Source organism: Sorex araneus, chromosome 5, assembly GCF_027595985.1.
Source record: "Sorex araneus isolate mSorAra2 chromosome 5, mSorAra2.pri, whole genome shotgun sequence".
Taxonomy (NCBI): Eukaryota; Metazoa; Chordata; class Mammalia; order Eulipotyphla; family Soricidae; genus Sorex; species Sorex araneus.
Window position 1 is genome coordinate 94,141,470 of NC_073306.1, and position 21,793 is coordinate 94,163,262.

Genomic DNA, 21,793 nt, shown 5'->3' on the forward strand with positions numbered 1-21,793 from the left:
CGAGCTGAGGTTTGCTAGAAGCACACGGCCTGCATCAGAGTGGCCAAGGGGTCTCTGAGCTCTGCTGGACTGGTCCTCACAAGGTAAGTCATATTTTAGAATGCCTTCTAGTGAAATAGACGAGCTTTTCTAAATCAGGGTGCTGAAACGTTTTCCACTTGGAACGCTTTTTGCCCTATAAATGTTGAGGAGCCAGCACTGCCAGAAAGGCCTCAGGCTCATGCAGTGATGTTGGATCATCTGGGTTCTTTGCATTCCCCCTTGGGGTCTTGTGGTGATTCCTCTTGCCTTTTCTTTATGTACAGTGTTGCTGCACCTTCACTGCCACCAAAGTCCCCAAGCCCTTCCTTTACTGTTCTCATGTCACTTTGAGTCTTTCCCCACCCTCTGTTCCTTCACCATTGCTTGGTAAACTTCGTTTTGTTATCCAAGGCTGCTTTATGTACCACAGTTGGAGTCAAACTCGACTTGTACAGGCAGGCCTTTAAGCCACTGAGCATCTTTCAGTTCCCATCTGCTTTTCCACGGAACTTCTATTATGCAGTTTTTTGTTTTTTTTTTTCTCAAAATGACTTCCATTGTAATGTTACTTCAAAATACCTTGGTGATGATGGTTGAGAAGTGATTCATGGAGCTGGAAAGAGCATAGGGGTAAAGTTGCCTGCCTGTGTGCAGCTGACCAGGATTTGATCTCTTGGATAAGGTCCCCTGCTTCCTGAGCACAGAGCCAGGAGTAAGCCCTGAGCACTGCTGGAAATACCACATCCCAGTAGAAGGGGTCTTAATTCATAATTATAGACATTATAGAAGTAGTTCAGCTGAGTTAATAGAAATTATTTGAATATATAAACATCTTCAAAGTGACTTGAGCGTATTTTTCCTTAAAATTTTTTTTTCCTTAAAAAAAATCCAGGAAATGGACAAAGCTAGAGAAAGAAACTTAAGCCAGAAGTGATTGTAAGAGATTTCAGTTTTGTTGTGGTTTTTGTTTGGGTTTCTGGCAGTGCTTGGGAGCTACTCCTGGTTCTATGTTTGGGAGTCATTCTTGGTGATGCTCAGGGGACCATCAGTGTGCAGAAGCAAACCGTGGCTTGCCACTTGCAAGGCAAGATCTTTCCCCCTGTCCTATGTCTCCAGCTCTGTTACGTTTTCCCTGCTACCACTACCATTTCTATGCATAGAGAAGTTAGATGAGAATAAGAGACATTTTGATGTTAGCATTCTTGTTAGGAAACAAAGTTGAGTGATAGAGGGCATAGAAAGAAATAATAGGAATTTTTTTGTTACTATGTTTTATAAAAATACATATAATTTGTATGTTTTGGGGGTGGTGCTGTGGTGCTCTGGGCCTGCTCCTGGCTGAACTCAGGGGTGCAAGGATTGAATCTGGGTCTTCCAGCTGATAGGCAAGTAGCCTACCTGCTGTGCTATCTCCCAATCTCCTGTAGTTTACGTATTCTAATTTGGGTTTTTCAGTTGAAACAAATGGGACACTTAACCAAGGATGTATGGTAGAACTGGAAACTTCAGAACAATTTTGGACTGTAGAACATATCATTTGTGCCTAAGTCAGTGACCTAGAAATTGTGATCTTTAAGTAAAATTGGTCATATTGTCAGTAAGCTGGCCGTATATCATCAGTATTTGTGTGTTCATTAATAAATTGTGATGATGTTACTGTATTTGCATTATAAAACATGGTACAAATAATGGGCAAAGATAAAAACAGCAAGTTTAACATACTAGAAGAGTTGAGGCACTTAGTTTATAAGTGATTTTGCAATTCATACATTTATAAACTTTATAATATCCTAAATTAACATCTGGGAGATGATATGCTTGTATTGTGTTTTATTGCTACTAGCTTATTACAGGCTTAATTGTAGTGTTTTGGCAGACTTGTTTACATCTTGCTAGATGGTAATCTTGCTTATTAGGAAGGCTAAAGAACTAGTACTCAGATTAGACTTACTCAACCTTCATTACCTTATTAGCATTATTTTGTAGAAGTCTTTTGGGAATCATCTGGCCATTTTTCTTCTGAGTATAGCTCAGCCAAACTAGAGAACTAGATTTGTTTGCTAGTTAATTGGTCAATATGAACTGTGATATGCTTGAAGCATTTAAGTTAAAGCTTCACTATCTTGTCAAGTTCTCTAGAGTGCCTAAGCAATCTATTTGTTTTATTTTTTAAGTTTTGGGATCATAGCCCATGGTGCTCAGGGGTTACTTCTGGCTCTGCACTCAGGAATTGCTCCTGGCTGTGTTCTGGGGACCACATGGGGTGCCAGGGATTGGACACCCCCACTCCCCCCATTCACTGTATGCATGGCAAAGGCCCTACCTTCTATACTGTCTCTCAGACCCCAGGTACTTCAGTCATTGATGTGATGTGGCTAACCAACTCAGCAGGCTCGCCTCTAAATGCATTAATTTTTTTTAATTTTTAATTTTATTTTTATAAAGTTGGTCACAATAATTCATTACATTTAATATTCAAACACCAAACACATGATTATTTTATGAAAGATTATTATTGGGCAAAACTAATTCTAATGCTATCCATTGCATTAGAATTTGGATTATTCTGTATGTGTTCTTTAGAGAAAGACAAGTAGCTAAGAATACTGCATTGTGTTTACAGTTGTGGAATATTGAAAAGAAATTTAGCTCAGTGGCTCATAATCTGTTTATTGGAATTAAAATTTGTGAATAGTAGGGATTAAGACTTTTCTAAAGGTTTTAAAGAATATATTTTGGCTTTTTAATGGTTATTTTGTCTGTAGAAATCTTAACTGCCATTTTGCTGAAATAATGTAATGGAAAATCTGTAAAGATAAAGGTTAACTGTCGTGTGTTAAATTATTTATAAACTTAATGCTATATTGTGCAGCTATCTGAGATGGAGGACGTTTTTACTATGTCATCAAATCCTCATGCCCCTCCTGCAGCCCCTCCTACACTTTCTTTATCTTTATCTTCATCATCTGCCTCATCTGGGACTAAAAAACAAAAGAAGACCTTCCCCACATATCAGAGATCTGTAAGTCAGGGAAGTGGTCATCCCAGCTTACTTGCATGTAGGAAGGCCACTCCAATTGGTTGGATTAATCTGCATCTTGCTTTCTAATTTCCTCACTATTTCTTGGATTTTGAATATTAAAGTAAAAGTTAAGTAGTTAAGGGTCTGTTTTTATTCAAAGCATGTTCCAAGAATTAAAAGCATTGGTATCACCTTATGAACTTACAAGAAATTGAGAGATTCAAGCCCTACCATTGGCAAATCAAGTTCTTGCTCTTTCTGTTTTTGAGCCATACAGCGACACATGAGGCTTTTTTCTGGTAACCTCTGGTCTGCCCCTGCTCTGCACTCAGTCACTCATGGCGGTGCTTAGGGAACCATTTGGGGTGCCGGGAACTCTATTTTAAATAGATTACTGAGAAATTCAAGTTTGAGAATCCCTGAGAACCCAGATTGTAGAGGTAGGCTTTTCTAGTATGACTTTTCTGCTAGTTGACTGGCAGAGCTCTCTGCATCTGTTTCCTCTTGGGTAAATGGGGTTATTACTGTCTTGTGGATTTTTATAAATATTAAACAGATTAATACATGTCAAGTACAAAATAACAACTAGCTATTTTGAACTAGAATTTACTTATCTATGTAAATGGTGGCTTGATTTGTGTTGGTCCATATCGTACATTAACCTATCAGAGTGGTATGTCTTCATTAATCCATTTTTTTCTAATGAAAAATACTAATTATTGTACTTGAAACCCTCTTAAGTTAAATTTTCAATGAAGAAAATCTAAAATTAGTTGTAAACAATATGGTTTTGTACTATCGTAGTAAATCATTTACAGGTCTAAACGTTACTAGGAATTTTTTCCCATTTGGTGCTTCAGTTTTCTATGGTTTTACTCATATAAAGTAAAATGGAAGGTCCAACTTGGTGCAATCTCCTCTCACTGAAGAATCTCTTTAAAGATCATAGAAACAAAAAACTATAGACATTTCATCAATACTTGAAACACATGAAAAGATTCCTTTAAATGAACCTATGAAAAGATTGAAAATTTTGTGTTATTTGCTATTAAAGGACCTAACTGTGCATTATTGTATATTTGGTTTAAATAGAGAAAATTTGTTTTACCGTAAAAATTTCTCTTACGTTAATTTCTAGTAATTGAACCTGAAGCTTTAAAATTGTATGGCTTACCAAACTGTATTAAATTTCTATATTTAAATTTTAAAATGGGTGGTAAATTTCTTAAAATTAGTCTTGGTGGTTTGTCTTGCCATTCTAATATCAGTTGCCTTTGTCCTGAAATTGTTTTAATAACTTACATCATAAAGGCAGCTTTTACTTAATACAGTTTCTTTACCTAAGTAGAGAAATTGAGTTTGGTTAAGTGAAATTTCTATCATAACTTGGAGTGGGTCCTCATATAATTTAAATGATGTCCTCTGAAATGTTCTGTTTGCTAAATTAACACTTCAGAAGTAAAATCCCATCATCTTCCCCTTTACCATTATTTTCTAAATCAGATTTAGTATGTTGTGGAGATAATATTGGTCTGTATGCATTGAGGAGGCACTGTTTTTTTTGTTTTTTTTTTTAACAGATGAGCTTTGATCCAAACCTTCTCCACAACAATGGACACAATGGGTACCCCAATGGTACTTCGGCAGCACTGCGTGAAACTGGGGTTATTGAGAAACTGCTGACCTCTTACGGATTTATTCAGTGTTCAGAACGTCAAGCTAGACTCTTTTTCCACTGTTCACAGTATAATGGCAACCTGCAGGACTTAAAAGTAGGAGGTAATCTGTTGGTTCTTTTTAGAAAAGTAATTTTAAAAATTCATACACAGGGGCCAGAGTGATAATACAGTGGGTAGGGTGTTTGCCTTGCATGGGGCTGACCCAGGGTTCGATCCCTGGCATCCCATATGGTCTCTAATCACCACCAGGAGTAATGCCTGAGTGCAGGGCCAAGAGTAACCCCTGAGCGTCACCGATGTGATCCCCCCCCCAAAAAAAATCATACATGAATTTTTGTTGAATATCAATATTTGAAGTTTTAGGCTTTTTTTTTTTTTCTTTTCTTTTTGGGTCACACCTGGCAATACACAGGGCTTACTCCTGGCTCTGCACTCAGGAATTACCCCTGGCAGTGCTCAGGGGACCATATGGGATGCTGGGAATCGAACCCATGTCGACCACGTGCAAGGCAAACGCCCTACCCACTGTGCTATTGCTCCAGCCCCTGAAGTTTTAGGCTTTCACATCAGTTTACTGAAGTATAGTCATCTGTGTAAATTAGCAAAGTCATGACTCCTAGTGGGTTTTTTCTTTTCTTTTTTTTTTTAATTGAATTACCTTGACATATACAGTTACAAAGTTGTTCATGGTTGCGCTTCAGTCATACAGTGTTCATCATCCATCCCATCCCCAGTGTACATTTCCCACCCAGTGCCCCTCCCAGCCTCCCAACCTGACTCTTAATGGCAATCTTTCTCTCTCCCTCCCCCCTCCCTCTGCCTTCCTCCTTTTTCCTTTTGTAAAAAAAACGTTTTACAATGAGTGCTGAAAGGAAGTAAAGTGATATATATGATAACCTTTCAGTAATAAGTAGTATTGCTAGTTTCAGTAATAAGTAGTATTGCTAGTTTAGTGTTTTTTTTGAGATGAAAGACTTCATATAGAATATCATTAAAAATTTTTTAAATAGCTACCTATTCTATAAAGATTAGCTGTATGTATATTTTTAAGTATATGAAAATATGCTTTGTAAATAACAGCTGTTGATACTATTTTGGGAGTAAAGAAAATAGTATCTCCAACTTGGATTGTGTGGAAATTGATCATACTTCACATAGAAATCACTTGTACATCTGAATTTCTATTAGTAAAGGTCTGAACCTATAATGTCTTGGTATATTATTTTTAAATATCTTTGTGAGGAGGGCTGGAGCAATAGCACAGCGTGTATGGCGTTTGCCTTGCACGCAGCCAATCCAGGTTCAATTCCCAGCATCTCATATGGTCCAGGGGTAACTCCTTAGTGCAGAGCCAGGAGTAACCCCTGTGCATTGCCGGGTGTGACCCAAAAACAAAAAAGAAAAAATAAATATCTTTGTGAGGAAAAGGACAGGATAGTGGCCAACATAAGTATATGGCCTACATACTCTTATGGACTATAAGGACATTTTGGTTAATCTCAGTTTTAAAGACTAGGAAACTGAGCTAGAATAAAAAGAAAATTTAACAGACTTCATGGTCGTTATATTAATATGCAATGTGTGTAAAACTCATGAAGATGTGAGCTAAAATGGATGAACTAAGCAGTGGTATGGGCTATAGTATGTATCAGAATTACCTGGAAAGCTCATTAAAATAGAATCATTGTACTTGATCAACAGTTTGTTTTGTATAGGTCTGGACAGGGTCAGGAAAACTCACTCACATGCTTACTAGTTTTCCTAGATTGCTTGCTATTGCTGGTTCAGGGATCACACTTTGAGACTTTTTTTTTTTTTTTTTGCTTTTTGGGTCACACCCGGCGATGCACAGGGGCTACTCCTGGCTCCTGCACTCAGGAATTAACTCCTGGCGGTGCTCAGGAGACCATATGGGATGCTGGGAATCAAATCCAGGTCTCCGGGTGCGAGGCAAATGCCCTAGCTGCTGTGCTATTGCTCCAACCCCTTAATTTTTTTTAATGAATCACTGTGCGTTTCATACTTACAAAGTTTCGTAATTACCTTTCAGTCATACAGTGATTGAGTACTCATCCCTCCACCAGTGCCTATTTTCCACCACCAATGTTCCCAGTATCATTCCCCCCACCCCCCAACCCCACCTCTGGCAGGCACATTCTCTTTTATTCTCTCTCTCCTTTGGGGTGTTATGGTTCGCAATATGGATATTAAGTGGCCATCATGTTCAGACCATCTTCTACTTTCAGCACACATCTCCCATCCTGAGCAAGCCCTCCGAGCATCATTTGCTTGTTGGTCCCTTCTTTATCTCAGCTGCCTTTTCCTGCAGCATGTGTGGCCAGCTTCCAAGACATGGGCAATCCTCCTGGCCTTTATTTATACTGTCCTTGGGTTTAGTCTTCCATTATGTTACTTTATATTTCATAAACGAGTGCAATCATTCTATGTCTGTCCCTCCTTTGAGACTTTCTGGTCTAAGACAACACAGCTGCTGCATTGTTAAGCCAGAAAATGAGATGCCATCTTAAATGACTATTAGCTCAACAACCACAACACTTTCTTCATTTTAGATGATGTTGAATTCGAAGTCTCATCTGACCGGCGGACTGGGAAACCCATTGCTATTAAACTGGTGAAGATAAAACCAGAAATCCTTCCTGAAGAACGAATTAATGGACAAGTTAGTGACTTTGATGTTTTGTGTTTTCTTAGGGCCCTGCATTTGCATATCTTTCCCTTTAGAAAAGGAAGATTTTTCCCATCTCCTCAGTTTGCACGCAAGCTGTAGTATATAAAGATTACTATTTTAAAATTATATCAGAAGCACTGGCATTTCTTGGCCTGAAATTAAAATGTGGTCAAGAGTCAATTTGGGTTTTTACACAGAACCCAAAGTCTACACTTACAGTCAATTTAGGAACTGTAAGTTTGAATCTTGGCAGCATGACATCCTCTTGTGGATCATATTAAAATGCATCCCCATGTATAGTCTAGAGGATATTAAAATTCAGTTTATATTGCACAGTGCTGCTCCTGAAATGATTAGCAATGGAAATTTTTTTTTTTTTGACTGGTAGGTTGTGTGCGCTGTTCCTCACAACTTAGAGAGTAAATCTCCAGCTGCCCCGGGTCAGAGTCCAACAGGGAGTGTATGCTACGAACGTAATGGGGTAAACTTGTGTATTTTTCTTAAACCTTTGCCTGATCCACCATGTGATCTATAAGCGTACTTAAAATTCAAAATAGCAAACGTAAGCTGCAATTGATAAAATCCGTTTTAAATTTGATTTAAGAGGCTTCGAGTGCAGCATAATCAAAACATTTTAAAAATCCATAGGACTTTCCAAGTGTTTTAGCTTGCCCAAGTGTGACCTTAGTTAGAAATTAAAGGTAAAATGCTCCTTTTACTCACTTTTTGGGGGGATGTGGCGGGGATCTTTTTTCTGGTTCTTTTAAGCACTAACTCCAGCTTTTTTGTTTGGAATGCCTTACATAAAAATTGGTATTTTTTGAAATATAACTTCAGTCTCTGGGCAAATGCTTCCCTGTGTGTAAGCTTTTTTGAAGTTGGATTGCTGCTCAGCTGTGGACTCCCAGAAGTCATCAGCATCATGGAGGGGAAATGTGTGTTTATATGAATAATACAATGTACTTGTCATTAAGCACTTAATATTATGAAATTTGGCTTAACATACCAGTTTTGAGGTATTTTAAGTAAGTAAATCACAGTATGTAGTGAATATGCATCCTTCAAATGTACTAATAATAACTTATTAATTCACAGGAAGTATTTTATCTGACTTACACCCCTGAAGACGTTGAAGGGAATGTTCAGCTGGAAACTGGAGATAAAATAAACTTTGTAATTGATAACAATAAACAGTAAGTGCCTTTCTCCCCATCAAAGGTTTTTGTTGTTGTTTTTAAAGAAAATCTTCAGCAAAAGATGATGGAACAAATGAATATATGCCAAGACAGACCAAAACATGTTTCTTCTATACTTGACATACCTAATTTTCCCCACAACAATAAGAATTTTTCCCCCCTTTTAGGCTTTTTGGGTCACACCAGCAATGCTTAGGGGTTATTCCTGGCTCTGTGCCCAGGAATTACTCCTGGTGGTGCTTGGAGCACTATATGGGATGCCAGGGATAGAATCCAGGCCAGCCACATGCAAGGTAAATGCCCTACCCATTGTACTATCACTCCGGCCCCCTCATCATTAAGCTTTTGAGCATATTCTGTGATCCTGTGCAAGGGGTAAAAAAATGGAATATAAAGCTTGGTCAGTAGTTTGAAATTCTGAAGCTGGAGAGAGTACAGTAGGTAGGACGTTTGCCTTGCACATGCCCTACCAGGTTTGATCCCTGCACCCCATAAGTTCTCCAAGCCCTGCCAGGATGAACCCTTGAGCATCACTGAGTGTGACCCAAAACAAACCAAAAAAAAAAAAAAACAAAAACAAATTTTTCTAGGGGTCAGTGAAAGTTTTTGTAGCTACTTTTAGTAGGACTTGAGGCAAGTTTTTTTTTTTTCTTCTTTTCTTGTCACACCTGGCTCTGCACTCAGGAATTAGCCCTGGCGGTGCTCAGGGGACCATGTAGGATGCTGGGAATCGAACCTGGGTTGGCCTCATGCAAGGCAAACACCTACCTGCTGTGCTATCACTCCAGCCCCAACTTTTGAGGCAAGTTTTGATTAAAGGATCTGAAGTCATTAGGGGAAAGAAATGTCATTTTGAGGAAATCAATAGATTTGAATTGATTGAATCATAGATGGAGTTTGACTTTATCCTCTGATTATAGAAATCCATATTTTTTAAGTAAAGGCTGATATTTGACTTTTAAGTGAGGGAATGAGTGCCAAATACTTTTTTGACTTTTTTTTTTTTTCTCTTTTTGGGTCACACCTGGCAATGCACAGGCTTTATTCCTGGCTCTGCACTCAGGAATTACTCCTGGCGGTGCTCACGGGACCATATGGGATGCTGGGAATCGAACCTGGGTCGGCCGCGTGCAAGGCAAACTCCCTACCCGCTGTGCAATCTGTTCAGCCCTTGCTTTTTTGACTTGGAGACAATCATGTTTCTGATAGATGATGGTACTTTTAATTGAACTAAGGAAATAATTAAAGATTAGGGGAGGATTATACGCTTACACAATTATATATATATTTGAGGCATCATGTATATCCGGGTGGAGGTGTTGAGAACTATTCCGTGTACGTCTGCAACAAGCATGTTGTGGGGAAGAGAGTGAACTCTATTGCAGTTCATTAGCATGAGCGGCATAAAACTGTAGCTATGGGGGCTGGAGTGATAGTACAGTGAGGGAAGCCGTTTGTCTTACATGCGGTAGACCCAGGTTCAATCCCCAGTATCCCATATGGTCTCCCGAGCCCTGCAGGAGTGATTCCTGAGTTCAGAAGTTCAGATCCAAGAGTAATCCTGGGCATCATCAGGGTGTGATTTTTCCTCCCCTTCCCTCCCCAAAAAAATTATGGAAACCTACAGATAATTATCATTATTTTGGAATAAAAGAGTCCAAGAGAGGAAGGAAAAAGTGCTAGGAATGGACTTGTCAACTGCATGTGGCAATGGTGGGGAACGTCTGGCCCATAAGCTATGAGATTCATGAAATCATGTAGACTGGCCCTGGTACATAGCAAGACAGATCAGTTAATTTGTCATTGGTCTGCTTGAATTGTATGGTTTATGAATGATCTTATAAATGTTCAAATAGCCTTTGGCAGGTAAAGGTTTCCAGTCCTAGAATAGTCTGAAGTTTAGAATCTTAAGGAACAGATTTAAGTCATGAGTGTCAGTTAATCCCAGTCTTAAAGTTCTTGCCTGAGTTATATACTTTTATTATGTTTTGCGAAGATAATTGATAATTGTCAAAAAAAACCCCTTAAATGATAAATACTACTTATTTGTAAAATAAGATATGTGCTCAGAAAGTAACTAGTAACAGTTTTTAAGTCCCAACCTGCCTTTAAAACCTTCAGCCAGCAGTTAGTTGTGAAGACAATTTTTTTCCTCCATTGTCTGTTAAAAAGCATGGTAGTAAGGAAAATAATTGTTGGCAACTCCTTAAACAACACCACCATTTTTGGCCATTCTACATCTGCTTGACTGGCACTGGTCCATGATGAGCAGTTGAAAATAACACAACAATGCTGTTGTGCTCTTATACCTCTGTGTCATATTTGGATGAGAGGTCACATACTCATTGCTGCTGCTCATATATGAGAATAAAATAGGCTGACATACGTTACCTGATTTTAGTGAAGTTGAATATTGTTGCTTTCAATGACAGCAAATTTCTCTTAAAATTAACACTTTGGGAAGGGATACACCCAAAAGCCCTGTGGGCAGGGATTTGGTGCCAGGGGACAAATCCAGAGCCTCACCTATGTGAGACGTGTATGCACTCTCCTTTAATTATATCCCCTACTCCAGTCCCTGCTTTCTTTGTGACCATTTAATCTGAAATCAGTGAGATAGCTAATAAATTCAACTCCTGTTGCAAACAGGAACGATCTCTCCATCTGGATCCGCCCTATATTTGCTCATTCTCAGAATGACTGCTCAGATGTATGGCTAGTGAATGAGCTTCCTAAGATTCCTGGATTCCCCATTGTTGACAGCAGGTTAATTTTGTACTCATAGGCATGCAGGGTCAAATATTAGGTATTCATAAAAGACACAGTTTTTGATAGTGTAAGAGAAAAAGTATGCATGTCCAGTCTGAGCAGAATTTTTTGGCATATGAAACCATAAGAAAAGGATCAAGTAAGTATAAGTATCATAGACCCTAAATTTGCTCTTGGTGGTGGTGGTGTAATATTCTTGCAGGCCCCCAAACTAGGTTGTTACTTGTATCTTAGGTTTATACTAACTGAACCAATGCCTTTCCTCCTTTCCCCACCTGCCATCCCCACCTGTTTTCTTTCTAGTACTGGTGCTGTAAGTGCTCGGAACATCATGCTGTTGAAAAAGAAGCAAGCCCGCTGTCAGGGAGTGGTCTGTGCCATGAAGGTAAGTGACATCACATTGGACTATTTTTAATTTTTATATGAGAAATACTTATTTATGGAAGATAATTTCTTAAAATCCTTGGTTACTGATTTATAATTTTCTTTAAAATGGATCGCTTGATATACTGCTAGACTATACTGAACATATTTTTCCAATCTAATACAATTTTATGATGACATTACATTTTTACAACTGAATTACAGTCATCTAAATTACACTTAACTCCTGGTTTTGGGTTTTTGTTTTGTTTTGTTTTAGGAGGCGTTTGGCTTTATTGAAAGAGGTGATGTTGTAAAAGAGATATTCTTTCACTATAGTGAATTTAAGGGTGACTTAGAAGCCTTGCAGCCTGGAGATGATGTGGAATTCACAATCAAGGACAGAAATGTAAGATTGTTGACTGATTAATGCTTGGTCTCTTAATAAAAGGTTAATATTGAATTAATAAAATTTGTAGGAAGCACTTAAAATTACATGGCTTCCCTTTCCATACTGATTTAGGGTAAAGAAGTTGCAACAGATGTCAGACTATTGCCTCAAGGAACAGTTATTTTTGAAGATATCAGCATTGAACATTTTGAAGGAACTGTAACCAAAGTTATCCCCAAAGTACCCAGTAAAAACCAGGTAAATTGTATTTTTCAGAAGTCTTTGCCTCATCGGTAATAATCAACCGGGATCCAGAAATTTCATTCCACGTGATGTGATGTTGTGGTCATAGAACTCTGTAAGAATATATGTGCTCTTTAAAATAGGGGCACACCCAGGGCCCAGGACTTGGTTGTCTCAGCTGGGTTGATGGTGCCAGGCTTGTGCTCTACCACTGGTTCTTTGGCCCAGTGAAATATCTTAAGTATGGTTGAATGAGAAACCACTGATAAGCCCATGAGAGCTGTGTTTTATCAGTGGGTGGTGGTTTTTAACTCATTATTAACGTGACAGAAGTTAAAAAATGCATGTTAAGTTGGGAAACCTTAAGGGTTATAATTCAGTTCTGCTTTTTGAATTTTCCCTTTGCTCCACCTTCCCTGTTATTTGGGTTGGGGAAGATGGGACCTGTGATGTCATTTGCTAAAGTGTGTGAAATATATATGACTGAAATTCTTTTTCTTAAAAATGTCTCAGTACCTGAGTATATAATAAAGCATTTTTGTGATCTTTTTTTATGGTTATATAACCATAGAACATGAAATTTTCAAGCTGGACTTATGTTGTCAACACCTTTTTTTCCTTCGGGGAATCATGCATTATAAATAACATGGGTTTGCTGTGTGTTCTTCTTGTTTGACTTAGAACTAGAAAGGATGAGAAATCTCCAGCTAAAATAGTTTTTCCTTCTCATCAGAATGACCCATTGCCAGGACGCATCAAAGTTGACTTTGTGATTCCTAAAGAACTTCCCTTTGGAGACAAAGATACAAAATCCAAGGTGACCTTGCTGGAAGGCGACCATGTTAGGTTTAATATTTCAACAGACCGACGTGACAAATTAGAGCGAGCAACCAACATTGAAGTTCTGTCAAATACTTTTCAGTTCACTAATGAAGCCAGAGAAATGGTAAGTATTGAATATAACACTAGATGTGTAGCCCTGTCGTAGCTATACAACATTGAATGTAAAATTAACAGCATTGTATAGTTACCTCATTAAGGTGATCAGAAACACAAACATCAAGTCATTTTGCATTTGATGTCTAGCTCTGCAGGTTATATTGAAATGTATTTGGGAAAGTTTTAGAGTAGAAATCCTGGCAGAATGATTTCTAAGGTTTTTTCAGAGTTGTTGATTTTCTAGCCCTTACATATGAAGACTGACTCAAGTTTGTATTTTTAGGAAGTAGTTTTTCCCAGATTGTTCTACAGGGTGACAGTAATATTAACTGTAGACTTACCAAACTTAAACAATTTTTTTTTCTTTTTGGGTCACACCGGGCGATGCACAGGGGTTACTCCTGGCTCTGCACTCAGGAATTACCCCTGGCGCTGCTCAGGGGACCATACGGGATGCTGGGAATCGAACCCAGGTCGGCCGCGTGCAAGGCAAACGCCCTACCCGCTGTACTATTGCTCCAGCCCTACAAATTTTGTTTTTACCCATAGAACTTGAAAATTCTTTCTAGGGGTAACTTATACAGGCATGGCTTATATTATATTAGAATTGGTCCCCAACATGTTTTACAGTTCATTGGGAGTTTATATTTAAATCTATTTGGAGTCCTATCATCCATAGCATATCTATGTAGTAAATGGAATTGAACAGTTTGTTAAGTTTCTTTTTTCTTAATTGTTTTTTATTTTTATGAAGTTGTTCACAGTAGTTCATTACTATTAATATTCAAACACCAATTCCACCACCATGCACCTCCTACCACCATAAGAGGAAAGTGTGTGATGATAGTTTTATTTCATCCTGGAACCATTTAATCCCTTGTATAAGAGATGCAAGCATGTATGTTAAACCTAAACAAATGTGTGCTACTTTTGCTACATCAGTGGGCTATAGTATAAGGGGTCATTTGGCCTCAAATATGGCCGCGCGCTCCAGGACATTCTGTGTCGTTCTTTTCCAGGAGCTTTATTTCATAGTCTCTGGATCTTGCCCACTGATGAGATTATATGACACCGGGGGTAGTTTGTGGATGTGACTGCCAAGCTACTGGAAAACTAGAGAACTGGGGCATTGAGTTTCTTGAGACATTTAAACTTTTGCCTTAATTGTTTATAGCCAGTACCTGAATTGTGCTTTCTACACTTGGAGGTCTGAAGATGTTGGATTCATGGACAGCGGGGTAGAGGCTGACCTGGTCGGGTCACACTTGGCAGTGCTCAACACTTATTCCAGGCTCTTCACTCGGGAATCACTCACTCCTGGCCTTGTGTTCAGGCACCATATGGGGTACCAGGAACTGAACCAGCTTGGCCATGTGCAAGGCATATGCCCCACTGTACTGTATTGCTTTTGTCCCTGAGTATGTTGATTTAAGCTTAGGCACAATCTATTTTGATTTACAGTATAGATTATTGAATAACGTGGGTTTTTTTTGTGGTTTTGGTTTTGTTTTTTTTTTTTGCTTTTTTGGGTCACACCTGGCAATGCACAAGGGTTACTCCTGGCTCTGCACTCAGGAATCATCCCTAGTGGTGCTCAAGGGATCATATGGGATGCTGGGAATCGAACCCGGGTCAGCCGCGTGCAAGGCTTGCCTACCCTCTGTGCTGTTGCTCCAGCCCCAATTATTGAATAACTTTAATAGCTAATAGTACTGAAGTACGTGGCTACCATAAGGATTTTGCAGGGATTAGATGTCAGAATATTTAATTTACTGTTAAGTAAAACTTATTATATTTGTTTAGATATACAAAGTATGACATTGGAAGTTGCAAATAACTTGATTTTAGTAAAACATCTGAGTACCCACCATGTGCCAGTTATTCTGATGTAATGTTCACACAGTTTATAATTATGAAAGGGAGTATAAAAGAAGATTTGCTGTATTTTAATCTTGGCCCTAGATTTTAAATTCTTTTTATGCCTTAACTTGAGTAAAGTTTTGAATTAGACTATATTGCTGATCGGTGTATGGGTTTCTATTATTCCCTGGAAGTTAACACTGTCGTAGTTTGATTTTCACTGAATATTTAATTTCTTCTACTTTGTGTGCTTTGAAAAGACTGTTAAACTTTGCTTTCGATAAAACACTACCTCCAAGTTCACAAAATTAAGAACTAATTGGAAATTATATGTATATGGTTACTTTATTGTTTTTGTTTTGGCTCCTTCCAGTGTTTTGCAGGGGTGCTTTTGGGATCATGCATTGTTGGGATTGAACTTAGGGTTCCTTGCATGTGAACTACACACAGCCTGGTAATTTGTCTGCTGGGCCCTATATTTAAATATAACTTTTTTCTGTAGAATTATTGGCCAGTTGGCATCTGAGGAGTCTCAAGATGGTTTCTTAGATTTTCATTTACTTTAGTAAAGACAGTGAGCTTATATTTAAGTGGAAAATTTTAACTTTGGTGCAAAGTTTGGATCTTCAGTGGATTTTCTAATGAATTTATTTGGTGCTTCCAGACTTGATGTGTTCCAGTCTTAACACATTACATAACCAGTGAAAATATTAATTTGGGTTTCAGGGTGTAATTGCTGCCATGAGAGATGGTTTCGGTTTTATCAAGTGTGTGGATCGGGATGCTCGTATGTTCTTCCACTTCAGTGAAATTCTGGATGGGAACCAGCTCCATATTGCAGATGAGGTTGAGTTTACTGTGGTTCCTGTAAGTAACTTTTAAGAGAATTTTTGTTTTTTTTCCTTGATGCTGCATTTTCAGTTCAAAGTTTCTTTTGTTTATCATTTGTAGGATATGCTGTCTGCCCAAAGAAATCATGCTATTAGGATTAAAAAACTTCCCAAGGGCACAGTTTCATTCCATTCCCATTCAGATCATCGTTTTCTGGGCACTGTAGAAAAAGAAGCCACTTTTTCCAATCCTAAAACCACTAGCCCAAATAAAGGCAAAGAAAAGGTAAGTTTTATGAGCTCTAATGATTTAGAGCTCCTTATTCTGTTTTATGCTTAAAGATAACCAATGTCTACACGGTAATGGAATATTGACGCCTTCAGAATTCTCTATAGTAACAGTTAATTAAAGCAAGATTATTACTGTGTTTTGTTTTAATCCTCAACACTGACACTTTAGGTTAGATAATTCTTTTTTTGACAGCCAGAAATTGGGGATTAATCATTGACTGTTTTGTACCCTGTACTACATTAAACAGCTCTCTTCCTTTATCCCCATATCTTCATGCCCCCTCAGATGTCTTGATCCTACCAAGTATCTCCAAGTCATTGCTTGTTGCGAACTGTTTATCTAAAGTGGTGAAGGGTTGATGCTTTTAGAGCAATGTAGGGATAAGGGAATGCTTACCTACATGCTGTGATTAAAGCTATATATGATTGAAAGCAGAAGTTCTTAACCAAGGGCCAGTGGCTCCCTGTTGGTTCCCAGGATATCCCATGGGGGGCAACGCGGAAGAAAACAGAAGGGTTAAGCATCAGGAGATGGTTGATACGCATTGATTTAAGCAATCCTGAGTATAAAAGTACCTAAAGAGTTCAGACCTGTGCTGTTTGGGTTCAGCAGTACTTGTCTTCTAAACAGCTTAAAAACTTTCAAATTGGGGTATACTTAGCCTTATACATTTGAATTCCATTTATTGAAAATTTCACTGAAGGAAATTCACAGATGACTTCATCCATATATAAAAAAGTCAGTGAGAGCTCTGGTGAAAATTCTAACCTAGGGGGCCGGAGCGATAGCACAGCGGGTAGGGCGTTTGCCTTGCACGCGGCCGATCCGGGTTCGATCCCCGGCATCCCATATGGTCCCCCAAGCACTGCCAGGAGTAATTCCTGAGTGCAGAGCCAGGAGTAACCCCTGAGCATCGCTGGGTGTGACCCAAAAAGCAAAAAAAAAAAAATTCTAACCTAGCAGATCCTGGATGATTTCAGTATTTACATTTAATAGGTGGGTATAAGTGAGGAAAGGACGTTTCTCAAAAGTACAGATGAGAAATTTTCGGGATTTTCTTAGAAAGAAATAGGTGGTTTGATAGTTCTTTTGGGGGCGACATGAGAGTAGGACAATAAAACTCAGCATCAGTTTTCATTAATTGTATAATCTTGGTCAGGTTTATTTAACTTTGCATTTTCATAATATGTAAAACGAGATACTTGTAACTTTGGAGATGGTTTTTTTTTTCCATGAGATATTTGATAATACACAAAGTGCAAAACATGAAGTATGGTGCATTGTGTTTTATAAACATCTTTATGTAGCATTTATAGGAGTTTGAATGATAGAAGATTAAAAATGACTTGGTTTGAGTGTTGATTATATATAAATTCTGTAGCTTAGAAAAGGATTAGAGAGGGAAACACAAGCACGAAAATGTATAAATCTGTAACTGTACCCTCACAGTGACTCACTAATTTAAAAATAAAAAAATGTTTTAAAAGAATTAGAGCTAGATTATTTAGGTATGAAGTTGTTAATCATCAGAATAATAGAATAGTCATAGAAATGGTAATTGAAACCATTAAAACAGTTATGACCAGCCCAGAATATGGCTATAATGTACCATCAGGCTGGTCCGCCTGAGGCCCTCGGTTTGAACCCAGGCACATTGACACCTGCCCCTCAAATTCATTCAGTATAATATATGTAGTTGATGTGCAGTATCATTGTTTACTGTCTCAATTTCATAAATAGACATTTCTTAGACTTTTGAAGACTTAAGTCTTTCTATATTAAGCAGTGTGATATAAATGTTAGTATGAAAATATTGGTATGTCTTTGACCTAGTAATTTAGAGCTCTGAAGTGTGCTGGACCCTTTACCAGATTTTATTCTCATGCATTGGTAAATGTATTGATATTATATTATAAACTCCAAGGTGGGAGATTCCAACTGCAGTATGTAAGCTTAGTCTACAGAATTTCTACCTGGATAAAAATACATGATTTTGTTGGTGATTGTTTCAGAGAAGTATCGAATGGGCATATGACACATTTTCAACAATCTTCCTTTCTCAGTGGCTAAAATTAGAATCTTAAAATCAGTTACTGATTACATTATTAATTAGGTTAGTAAACAAATCCCTAAGGTAAAAATCACGTTTAATTCCTATGAAAAATTTGTTACTGTTAGACGTGGATAGGAAATTTCTGTAGCTGTGCCACTCCTCTAAATGAGGATTCTCAAAAAGCAAAAACAAAAAAAAAAAAATGGGGCCGGAGCGATAGCACAGCGGGTAGGGCATTTGCCTTGCACGCGGCCGACCCGGGTTCGATCCCCGGCATCCCATATGGTCCCCCAAGCACCGCCAGGAGTAATTCCTGAGTGCAAAGCCAGGAGTAACCCCTGAGCATCGCTGGGTGTGACCCAAAAAGCAAAAAAAAAAAAAAAAAAAATGAGGATTCTGTCAGGACAGTAGTAGCTTATTGGCTCTTTAATAAATTTTTTTTTCACTGTATACTGACTCTGTCTCTTTTGTCTGTAGGAAGCTGAGGATGGTATTATTGCTTATGATGATTGTGGGGTGAAATTAACCATTGCTTTTCAAGCCAAGGATGTGGAAGGCTCTACTTCTCCTCAAATAGGAGATAAGGCAAGATGATTCTGCTAATATAAGTGATTTGTTTGCTTGATTTTTATGTTTTGGGCCCACATGGAGATGTTCAGGGGTTGCCCTTGCTCTCTGCTCAGGAATAATCCTGGTGGTGCTCAGGGAACCATGTGGGGTGCCAGGGGTTGGACCCAGGTTGACTGTCTGCATGGCAAGTGTTCATCCCACTGTACTATCTCTCCTGCTCATAAGAATTCTCTTTTAGAGAAAATTAAAGAGTCTGTAAGGAAAATAAAACATGCCTCTGAAAAGTGAAATGAGATGTTAAAGGGTTAGTTTTATGAAATAAATTTTATTCATGTCTTTAAGGGCTGTCTGGGTAGAAATTTCTAGGGAAGTAAGTTATAGTTAGGAACTTGATATGCCGTGTTGTTTCTGAGCGTCTTTTTTTCACAGGTTGAATTTAGTATTAGTGACAAACAGAGGCCTGGTCAGCAGATTGCAACTTGTGTGCGACTTTTAGGTCGTAACTCTAACTCCAAGAGGCTCTTGGGTTATGTGGCAACTCTAAAGGATAATTTTGGATTTATTGAAACAGCCAATCATGATAAGGAAATCTTTTTCCATTACAGGTAAGGCATGCCTTTAAGGGAACTTAGAATTTCCCATTCATTGATTCATTTGGGAGTCAGAGACTTACTATTGGATAGCTGTATAGTTTGATTTTATACTGCTATGGTGATGGTAATACATATATGAAAATCAATCATCTTCCTCTGTATAGAGAACACATGTCAAAAGATACAGAAAGGACTGTACTTGTCTTAAATGTTAAACAGGAATCTCTTTGTGAAAAAAATGCTGATTTATGTGCTCCTATCAGAGAGTTGTACATTTGGTGTTAAGAGTTTGGAGGGTAATGTGTTTAAGTAGTGTTTGCAGCTGCATATGTGAACATCTCTAATAAAAAATAAATTACTTTTTGCTATTGATGCTTACGGTAACTGCTTACTTAGGTGTCATTTTCTTTCCCCTTAGTGAGTTCTCTGGTGATGTCGATAGCCTGGAATTGGGGGACATGGTTGAGTACAGCTTGTCCAAAGGCAAAGGCAATAAAGTCAGTGCAGAAAAAGTGAACAAGACACACTCAGGTAATAAATTGTAAATTCTACTTCTTCCTAACTTCTACTTCTTTGCCCCCAAACAAAAATTGTTACTGTTTAAAAACTCTAAGAAATAGAACTTTACCTTATACTTGATGCCTCCCCCCAACATTTCTATTCTTTTTTTTTTTTTTTTTAAATTTCCTTTTTGACTTTCTGTCCACTCTGGCGGAGGTTGGGAAACCTTGTGGTACTAGACTCAAACGCAGGTCGGCCATATGCAAGGAAAGCATATTCCCTGCTACTCCCCTTCCCACTCACCCACCTCTGTCCCACCAAACACTTTGTTCTGGTGAGATCAAGAAAAGGACAGCAAGAACATTTGCTTCAATAAATACCTAAAAACTCTATTACTCTGTTCTAAGTATTGCAGATACAGCAATGAAGAAATCATATATTTGCCTGCATTGATTTTATATTTTAGTCATTTATATCAGCAAACAAGATGTGAAATTTTATTGCATTGTATATATTTAGTATACAAATTTTATATTGTGCTCAAGGAGGGAAGCAAAAATTGTAGTATATTTAAAAAGATAGGGATACATCAGTTATCAACCGGCTTACTCAAATTTATGTATTTATTATGATACATTTTTATTTTTTCCTATGAGGAAATAATGAGAGGAATAAATTTTAATTTTCTAGTGAATGGCATTACTGAAGAAGCTGATCCCACCATATACTCTGGTAAAGTCATTCGCCCCTTGAGGAGTGTGGATCCAACACAGACTGAGTACCAAGGAATGATTGAGATCGTGGAGGACGGTAAGAGCAGGTCTTAGAGAATGTTGGAAATTTGTCTTTTCTTTGTTGTCAGGGGGTTTGTTTGTATTTGTGTGGTTTACGGGCTTTACCCAGCTGTGCTCATGGCTTCCTGCTGGCTCTGTGCTCAGGGATCACATCTGGTTGGGCTTGGGTACCACATGTGGTAACGGGGATCGAACACGGACCAGATGCATACAACAGCTGCACTGTTGCTCCAGTCATGACTTTTTATTAATTGTCGTTTTCAGATTTCTTTATTTCAAGTCGTCACGGCAGGGTATTGGAAAAGTTTTCAGTTAGCAATAATTGTGTCTCAGATAAACCTCATTGGCTATGATACTGCCACTGCACAAAGCTCAGATTTCTTTAAAAATAAATTAAGGAAAAGTGACACACACCCCTGCTGATGTTTTTATACCTTACAAACAAATGAGGTCAGCATGGACTTATATTATGAATATATGACAAATAATGTCAATATATGACTGATTAAGTCCTATTAAAAACAGACTGAGGATGAAGGCCTCACATTAAAAATAACCACTTACTGTCGAGTGCATGATTATCAAATATTTACAAGTTGATTGGAGTTTTTTTCCCTTTTTTGGTGTTTGAATCACACCCAGCAGTGCTCAGGACTTACTTCTGTGCTCACAGCTCAGGGGACTGAGTCATGCCAGGGATTGAACCCAGTTTTGGTTATGTTCAAGGCAAGTACTTACCTGCTCTGGTCCCAGTTACACTGGGTTCACTACAGCTTTGTAGTTTCATTATTTTTTAGGTATTTACATTATTAAGAAGCTTTCTTAGAATCCATTCAGTTCTGTGTATGTTTTGCTTCTGTAAAGGTTCATTGATAATGTTTCTTCAGATTAGGTTGCATTGTGAACCTAAGCCAATGCACTCTCTTCATTTTCTTCTTTTTCTGCCCCTCTTGTGTCAAGTTCTGTGTCACCCTTTCCTTCCCCTCAA

The 21,793-nt window shown here is 38.2% G+C and overlaps 1 protein-coding gene and 1 non-coding gene across 3 annotated transcripts in view; one reads left to right on the top strand and one right to left on the bottom strand.

Annotated features, from left to right (window-relative positions):
- The window catches only part of CSDE1 (cold shock domain containing E1), a 44,485-nt gene that overhangs the window by 15,361 nt on the left and 7,331 nt on the right, over nucleotides 1-21,793 (top strand). Inside the window, exons 3-16 of one of the 2 annotated variants that reach the window (XM_004616241.2) lie at nucleotides 4,624-4,822; nucleotides 7,293-7,402; nucleotides 7,800-7,892; nucleotides 8,507-8,604; nucleotides 11,680-11,761; nucleotides 12,020-12,148; nucleotides 12,263-12,388; nucleotides 13,107-13,319; nucleotides 15,899-16,039; nucleotides 16,124-16,288; nucleotides 18,825-18,932; nucleotides 19,347-19,522; nucleotides 19,929-20,041; nucleotides 20,702-20,821. In XM_004616241.2, the coding sequence (XP_004616298.1) occupies nucleotides 4,624-4,822; nucleotides 7,293-7,402; nucleotides 7,800-7,892; nucleotides 8,507-8,604; nucleotides 11,680-11,761; nucleotides 12,020-12,148; nucleotides 12,263-12,388; nucleotides 13,107-13,319; nucleotides 15,899-16,039; nucleotides 16,124-16,288; nucleotides 18,825-18,932; nucleotides 19,347-19,522; nucleotides 19,929-20,041; nucleotides 20,702-20,821 (1,873 nt within the window). The remainder of the gene's footprint in view (nucleotides 1-4,623; nucleotides 4,823-7,292; nucleotides 7,403-7,799; nucleotides 7,893-8,506; nucleotides 8,605-11,679; nucleotides 11,762-12,019; nucleotides 12,149-12,262; nucleotides 12,389-13,106; nucleotides 13,320-15,898; nucleotides 16,040-16,123; nucleotides 16,289-18,824; nucleotides 18,933-19,346; nucleotides 19,523-19,928; nucleotides 20,042-20,701; nucleotides 20,822-21,793) is intronic. The other variant, XM_004616243.2, reaches the window with a different exon arrangement.
- On the bottom strand, nucleotides 21,035-21,178 carry LOC129405197 (U4 spliceosomal RNA). The gene has a single exon (XR_008630383.1). It is a non-coding gene; the product is annotated as a U4 spliceosomal RNA (small nuclear RNA).